The sequence below is a fragment of the Falco rusticolus genome, chromosome Z (genome assembly GCF_015220075.1).
Source record: "Falco rusticolus isolate bFalRus1 chromosome Z, bFalRus1.pri, whole genome shotgun sequence".
NCBI lineage: Eukaryota > Metazoa > Chordata > Aves > Falconiformes > Falconidae > Falco > Falco rusticolus.
This window is the reverse complement of record NC_051210.1, coordinates 67538002-67546787: the sequence shown is the minus strand read 5'-3', so window position 1 is coordinate 67546787 and position 8786 is coordinate 67538002. Positions and strand designations below refer to the sequence as shown.

The 8786-nt window shown below is 36.3% G+C and overlaps 1 protein-coding gene across 3 annotated transcripts in view; it reads right to left on the bottom strand.

Annotated features, from left to right (window-relative positions):
* Positions 1 to 1450: 1450 nt before the first annotated feature.
* EMB (embigin) overlaps positions 1451 to 8786 on the bottom strand; it is a 28406-nt gene continuing 21070 nt past the window's right edge. For all 3 annotated transcript variants that reach the window (XM_037374252.1, XM_037374253.1, XM_037374254.1), the window contains 2 exons: positions 7035 to 7108; positions 1451 to 5922 (listed from right to left, as the gene is read on the bottom strand). In XM_037374252.1, coding sequence (XP_037230149.1) covers positions 7051 to 7108 — 58 coding nt within the window. In that variant the 3' untranslated portion in view covers positions 1451 to 5922; positions 7035 to 7050. The remainder of the gene's footprint in view (positions 5923 to 7034; positions 7109 to 8786) is intronic.

Below are 8786 nucleotides of genomic sequence, written 5' to 3'. Positions count from 1 at the left end.
CCATAAAAGCAAAGTAATTCCCAGATTTCAAAGAGTACCTGCATGACCTCATTCCTTCTGACAGTCTTAGTGGGAGCTGAGAATAACCATGTGGGGGCCCAATCTATCAGTTTAAAGGCTAATGTATTTTAGAGTCTTGGACATAATTATCAGCTCTTTATCAACAGAAACAGATTAAACAATGGTTGTTAAACAGTAGGGAAAGGGTACTGCTATTTTATTAGCACTACTGAGAGTCTTTCCAATCCATTGTATGGTTGAGCTGCCAGCTTTTTTTGAAGACTGTATTATTATATGTATTTTCCTTTATGGTTTTGAGAAGTATACATGCATTTAGAAAGACTGCAACCATCAACAGCAAAGGATAAAAATCTTTATTCCTCTCATTTAGAAGGCCTCAAAACTTTACCTCTGTCTGCTATTACTCTCCCTCTTTCCTACATACTGCCTTTTAAATTCTTATGGCAGATTTTTTAGAAAGACAATGAAGTAGTATTTATTACAAACCTAGACTTCACAATTGCAGTAAGTTGTCCTTCAAGTATCTTGGCTGCACATCCTACATCTACTTCAGAAGTGACTACTTATTGCTAGCAGTTAGCTTAGGCTTCGATACTTTTACCTAGACTGGTGCTGTCTGTACAAGAAATCTCAAGTGGCAGAAACATAGCTAACAGCACTCTATCCTCTTCCAAAGGTCTGCCTGCCTATCTTGCTATCCTGTGCTAGAAAACAGATACCACAAATATTCAAAACAACTTCCAAAAGGGAGACTTAACATACACTTGCTGCTGTGCAGTTTAATTAATCACATTTGAACTCTTCAATCAAATAGGGCAGTTAGCAAGGATGAGCTGTGTGACTTGACACACCATTAACATATACTAAGAAAGTGTCATACTAAACCTGTCTGTGATCACAGTAGAAGGCAGTCTAAGGAAATATCCCTAAGTCTCCTTCAAAACAGTAATTGAGAGAAGCTAGTATACATTTCAATTTGCAATCAGAGATGTGTCTCCATAGGAAGACTAACACCATTTAAAAATAATGTTTTATAAAGCACAAAGTATCAAAACATAACACTGTCTCAGAGGCTGAGATTTACCCTGCTTAACTCCAGCTTCCGTTTAGACGGTTCTTTTCTACTGGAAGATAATCCTTCCCTTCCAAGCCCCATTAACAGGAAACAGAATATGTTCCTAATTTAGATGTCCAAGTTAGAAGCGATGAACCTAGGCCAGATGCAGTATGTGCATTTAGAAAGGAATTACTTGGACATCTTTGGCAATTTCTACCTAGAAGGTTATACATCTGAGCAAAGGCAATTCAGTAGTCAAGCAAATAAGCAGTTTAGGTCTAAATTAAAATGTGTGGATATGGACAAATAAAAAGAAGTGACAGTCTGATTTTGTTTCTTAAAGACACCAGGCATATGTTCACTCTCTGCTTCATGGATTCTTCATGGTAAAATTTATTGGACTTCTCAGTAAATACAATATTATCAATTAACACTACTCATAACTACTCATTATTCCATATACATCAAACATACAGAGGCTGTTCCATTTTCTGTACAGATCTTACCGCTCAAGCAAAACAATAGAACAGTTGAGTGAACACAGAGTATAAAATCAGAATATAAAATAAGGCAAGCGTGATAAAAGCATTAGGTTTAGTAGTCTTTCACTAGAAAAATAGTTTTTGCTGTCATGTTTCCTCTGAAATTTTTAACAAACATATTGCAAAAGAGAAAAATTAACTTAACTATGGTAAACAAATACCTTCCTTCAAGGCACTGTTACATAACTTTTAATGTCAATTTGAAAATAATTCAGTAAGTCAGTTGATAGAAATATTACCCATGTAATAAAAATGGACAAAAATCTTTGTTTGGTTAATCAAAAGGCTGAACGGCAAAATGAATCAGATAAGTTTCTTTATGGAATAAAACCCAATCATTTTGACTAACAGAATAAACATTACAAGTTTGAAGTCTCATAAAATTCAACTATAAATATTAACTCAGGCATCAACAGTAGATTTAGACAACCCAGTTTCAGTAACAAGTTGTAAAGTTTGGAACTTGAGTTATTTTTCTCATAAAGAATTGTTTAATGCATTATATATGCTCTGGTATAAGAAAGTAACAAGAATGCAAAACTATTTAAAGCAAGTGGTAAAAAATTTCCAAGGATGTAACTTCTGATTTTCTTATGAAACATACCACTTGGCTTTGTGTTTTCACCTGCACAAGTGCTTAGCAGTAGCAGATTGTTTACAGTCACTGTACAGAACTTTACACAAACACTCTGAATGGCACAACCAAAAAAAGTTTTCCTACAAATTTACACTCTGTCTTTCTGCACACATTGAACTGCCAGTCATCTCACTCCATTCCTGCTGTCCCTCAGGACCCCTATGGAGTATCTGCAGGTCCTTTCCATGCCCCTGCAACCAGTCTCAAGTGGTTTCTTCCTCACTCCTTTCCCCTTCCTGCTTTTGGGGAGCTCCCAACTAGAACTGCAACATCATGTGACTAATTGCGGTCAGTCTGCACATGCTGGGTAGCTCAACACATAGTTGAGTGGTCCTCCGAAAAACTCTGCCTACACTGAAGACACCCATCGGTTTCTTTCTAAATTTAATTGCTTAGCAGTCAACATAGAAGAGTTTTCAGAGTGAGTTTAAAGGTAGCATATAAACCTAATTTCTTTGGCTGGAAAACAGAGGCACATGGATGCTGATTTCAATATCAGCATCAATACTTACACGTTTTCTTTCTTCTTCAGGATTGGCCATGTCAAATGACCTATGCCTAATTACTTAATCATCTTGACTCACTACTGGGTATTTCTTAGGTCTCCATCCTAAGGAAATTTTCACACAGTTCTAGCTGAGCTCGCAGTTTGGAAATAATATTTGTCACTCTTCACTAGGAATCTGGTCTCACAGCTGCTAGTGTCTACTTCGGACCTACGGAAAGGAGGAATTTGCAGTGACCAGTTTGAAGCATTAGGAACAGCCCTTCAAGATTCTTTTGCAGACTAATTTTTTCCTCTAGGACTTTTGTTAGTATAGAAACCAGTAACATACCACTTTTGCAAGAAAACAAGGATTTTGTCTTAGAAGACACAATTTGCCAAACAAATGCAGCTGTTATATGGGTAGGCAGAGTCTAAGTCAATTATTACAGATTAATGTTCATTATTAAAGCTAATTCTTCTGTGGCTCCTTATACTTGCTCTACCTGCTGTTTGAAAGAAATATCTTCAGAATTGTTTTGGCTCTCATTTGGTACCTCTTGGCTTGAAGGAGTTAAAAATCATTGCCTAGAGCTTTGGTTTAAGGTTGCCAAATTTTTGTCCTATTGAAGGCTATGTTTGCATAATAAACCAGATACACAAAGCAACTGCAGTAGGAATGTTGTCAACATACACAACATGTATTTGTTGACATACACACAAGAGATTTCCAGAGCTTCCTATGTGGCATGTGAACTAAAAACTATAGGGTTTATGCCTTTGGAGTTATGACCATTATGTCAGTTATGTAGTATTTACTATTTAATATTATTTACTATTGCCTTCCATAGAGAAACCCAAGGAAGTTTGAACCCAGGCAGACATACAAGGAATAAAACCACTCACCAAGATGAAAAAACTACTTGCCAACCTAAAACTAAACATCAAATGCCTTGCAGACATGGCGAGCAGAACATACTAGATGCAGGTCAAGACAAAACTACTGTTACAGCAGCCAATCTTAAACTCTAATACAGTCCTGATAGGAGGAACACATCATAGATCTAAAATCCATACTTAATGTAGGTTCTCCAGTTCCTGCCTGCATTCAGTGCAGCCCTTGTTCACTAACACCAAAAAGCATCTATTCATGTAATTTGCATATGTTGGCAAAGACTTCATACCACAATTTCAAGATGGGAATGCTCAGTGAGGGTAGCAATAAACTGTTACCACATCTGATTAAAAGGTGGGCTTTTTGCCAGATACTACCTAACCTCTTCTTTGTTGCAAGAGGTATTAATTCTGCTCTACTCAATCTAGTGATTTGATCTGTAAGCTTACTTTTTGCTACTAGATTTCCTACAAAAAAAATTGATACAAAAAATAAAATGTTTCAAACAATTAATATACAGAAGTAAATCTTTTTAAACTGCCAACATTTTTACAACAAAAATGCTGTTATATCAATGATAAATTCATATAAAGACCTGTAAATGCATTCTGGTTTTTATAGTGCATAGAAACTCCAAGGCAAAATACAATAAAAACAGTATCTTAGCAAGGGAAATCTTTATCACTGTTCAGCCCTTACAGTCAATCACTCAATGCTTATGTACTTCCCATTGTTTTTTATTTGGGCTTAACTTGCTGTTAAAGCTGCAAAATAAACTACAAAACCAAAAAAAATGTGAGTCATACTGGATTTTGTCCACCATCTCCAAGAGAACAGCCAATGCTAGGCTTTGGTAATTTCAAACCCATAAGAACAGTAAAATAGAAAAAATAAAGGGAATTAAATCTATTTCATCTTATTTTTCTGTATTCCTTTATGTTCAAAGAGAAACAACCACTTTGAGGAAATTGTTTAAATGTTTGTTGGTTTTTTCCTTCTACTTCCTCAGGGAGTTTGCAAATGTTGCCTGGTTTTTCCTTACATATTTTGAGAGAAGAAAATCTTTTGAAGACTTTATATTTGCCTTTCTTAAAATGGAAGTTTCTGTTATTTTTCTTTTGGGTTAGCAAGCAACAGCAACAAATGCCATCACCTGCTTTTCTATTAGCTGCACATTTTTCAATTGCTGAATGCATAATGCAACTAAATTGTGTAATTATGGCAATTAGCTCATCTAAAGCAAAGCCATAAATCATAACAGCAGTGTCACAATTTTATGTATTAGAGAATTAATTGTATTCATGTTGCTTATCCTGTTACCCTGAAAATTTTAGCTTCTCTGTGCTCTGAGTGGAGTTTAAAGAATAATTCAATATGCCACAAGTAGTAAGGGTACCAACTACACAGGATGTATGATAAGAACATAAGATACAGGTATATTGTGAAATCTGTGTTCCAAATAAATTATAATTGCAAAACTGGATTGGCATCTCTCAGATCCTGCAGTAATTTGTGCAAGCATAAATAATTTTCAGTTATATTCTGGTATGGTACTGTATCCCCTTTGCTTCTTTCACCTACTCTGAAATACTGCTGAATTTTCTGATCTGTACAGTATTTAAGTGCTCAACTTATTTAGAATTAGAATATAGTAGCACACAAATAGCAGGACATCTTAAGAAGATTTGGTATGTTCTGAATACTTAAGATACAATATTTCTTTCTCATTTAAATGAAGCAAAGAAAAGTTAGAATGAAGACACTTTACTGTTCAGAGCAAACTGCGAAACTGTTATCATTTCCTTTAAATCATGATAAAGATTTCCCTTTGACCATTTCTTTGGTAAAAAAAGCTGTGTCACATTTGCTTCATCTGCTATTAAAAGGTGTTTTCTTTGGTGGTGATACTTTTTGATCTTAAAAGTCCAGCTTTATAACACTTGGATAACAGGCTCATTCTATATTTCCTGTTCATTCAGTGAATACAAGGTTAGTTCCAATTCAGGACAAAGTCAAATGGATCAGTCATAAAACAGGAAGTCTGATCATGTAAAAATTGCCTTTTAGTAATAAAATGGCAATGGTACAGACAGCAGAGACCTAAATGCATTATATCAGAATACATTATCATCTGTATAAAATGAGCAGTTTCACAGCTACTTTCAAAGCATCTTATTTAGCTTAAGTGTAGAGTCTACTTAGAAGCATAGCAGACGTTTAAAATGCATAGCTGCATACATCTTCTGTAGCTTTGTGATGATTTCCACTTCTGTCGGCTTAAATCTCCTGGATTAAAAAGAACACACACATTTCCTTATAACATTCTATTATTTTGCTGCTTAATATTTTCCCATATTTGTTTGAAGATTTCCTTACAGTTTACATTTTACAATTTTTTGAATGGACCAATTTGCAAGTCTGAATCCTTAGTGATTCATCACGTGTCACATGCCAAAAAGACTGTACAAGAATGGGACTTTAGATCCAATATGGGATAAATGCTTGGGAACTTCAGTCACAGCAATCAACAAATACCATAACATGCAGCAAACTGAGGAAACAATATACTCTTAGAAAGCATTTGTTCTTGATTTTTTACTGATTTGTAATCTTTATGAGATTTACCTGACACTTCTCTTTGTTCTTTAAAAGAAAAGGTATGGAAGCAATCTTCCTCCAGGTAGGTGGCTTGTTATAGGGAAAAACAGTACCAGCAGTGACATGAATACCAAGTCACTCATACCTCTCATCTTGAAACAAGAGATTGTGGTGCCAGATGCAGAGGGGGAATAAAAAGAGGAAATTTAGAGTATGTAGGATTGGTCCTCAGCTTACAGACCATCCTCTGACAAGCATTTCCAGCTGGTGGAAGTAGAAGCAGCCTGTAATTAGACTGTAAAGAGGGCAGAGAATCAGGGAAGTTAATTATATAGCTTCCACAGGGCTACATACCCTCTGCTTCCTTTCTTCTACCACTAATCCTTTCAGTCATTATCTATTAAGCTGTCTTCTTTCCTAGACTGCTATAATCCTTGCTTCATATATCTGGTACTGTGACATTTCCCACTTGCATTCTTACTCCATAAACTCAGTCAGCACCCAAACTACAGCCTGAAAGAACATGATTTTGGATACATCAGCAATTCTTATGCATCTCAGCACCTACCCTGGCATTCACAGAGTGTTTCATGATCAGGAGCCAAGCAATTAAGCACTTTCTTGCTAATATTACATCATGAATGACTATATATTGTTTTACCTAAACAATGGTTCTATTACTATGTTGTTCCCACATCCAAAAAAAACCAGACTAGGGTGACACAGTGGATTCCTTTGTCCTTGTATTAGGCTGTTCAAAAGAAGAGTAAACTCTGGTCTCTGTTTCATCTCTAACTTACCTTTTTAGGAACCAGATTAAATTTTTCTGTGCCTAGTGCTACTGTTTTCCAGACCATTGCTTTCTTCAGATTTACTGTAAGAAAGAGAAGTCAAATTCCAAAACTCAGTGTTCAAGTATAAGATGAGTACAGTCATTCCACTCCCACAGTGCAATCAGAGTGCATCTAGAACTTATTTGATTTTCTTTTAGCATGAGAAGTTACAAAAAAAAAGATTTAAAAAATTTAAGCAACCAAAATACTGACTCTTAAAGTCTTGCAGCCAAGTAGTGAAGACTCAACACAATCCCCCTCAAAAATCCCACAAAGTTTTAACAGTGACTGTATTCCCAGAAGTGATTGTTGTACTATTATTTCATTCAACATATAGAATTTCTAAACAGAGTGAACGCTCTAATAATATACAAGCAATGTGCAGGTCAACATCCTCAGAACATGGGCTGGAACAACCATACAATTGCTTCTTCTGGAGTACCTACAACTAGCTATATGGTGTTGGTTAAAATCAAGACTTAATTCCCTTGCTCAAAAAAAAAAATTGTTTCTGAACCACTGGTTTCCCACCTAATGCACTGTTAGATGTGGCATTTTAATTACAGCCTCAGACAAGTTCAGCTGTGTATTACTTATCACTTGACATAAAATCCTTCAGAGATTCTGTCTGGTACACAGATCTATCTTCTAAACAGCCAGTAGTTGAAATGCCTGGTTCTTATAACTGAAAGGTAAGTAATACATATTTTAATAGATTTTCCTCAAATGCATTTATCTAAGATAGAAGTCTAAAAGATTAAGCAGCTGATCAAAACCACATCCTACATGTCATCAAGTAGGAAAAGATTATTTTAGTCCCCTATACTGTGTTACAATCCTGTTGTAATACAGTTTCAGCATGTTTATAAAAAGCAGGGCTGCACAACAAGCGCAATTATTCAATTTAACCCAAGGCATGTCCTCACTCAGCAGTATAATACCACACTATGTGCCCAAGACATATCCTCACTTAATAGCATAATTGAATTACAGCTTTAAAGCTGTTTAGATAAGGGGGAAAGCACCAAAATGTGTTTCTAGCTAGCACTAGAAAAAGGAATAGGAAAGTGAATACAACAGTGAAACGGAGAAGGTAACTGCAGCAAGAAATTCAACAAAGGAGAGACAGTGCTACTCAGAAGGACAAAAAGGGAGACAAACATAGGAGGAGAGAAGGGACTGAGGAGAAGAAAAATGGAGTGGATGGGACACAAGAAGAGGAACTGCTAGGCTCCATCTTACAAAAGCAAAACAGGACAAATGAAGTGACTGGGCTTCAAAAGGATGGGCAGGAGAGAAGTATAGCTTGTTTTAATAAGCAAGCTTTTAGAAATGCATCATACTAAGGATGGGGGGAGGAGCCAGTATGGGAGCACCAACCCTCAAGCAGCAGGACAGCAGAAGTGCCTACACCTACTCCTTTGGCTCCAGTGGTGCAACCACTCCTGCGCCCAAGCTATTGGCACTATGAGAGCCCACCCACTCCACCCCCCTGAGAAGCTGGAGTTACCATCAAAACAGCCAATAATGCTAGCTCCCAAAACCCCAGCAACTACAGGCTTACCTAGGATAATTAGGGCTTTGACCACATGCAAGTGAGAAATTTATGTTAATAATGACAAATACAATGTAGGAGAAAAGCTTCAAAACCTCTTTTATAGAATTTCCACCTGAAAGTGATTTTCCTCATAGTTATAGCCTTTTAGAATGAGGACACAT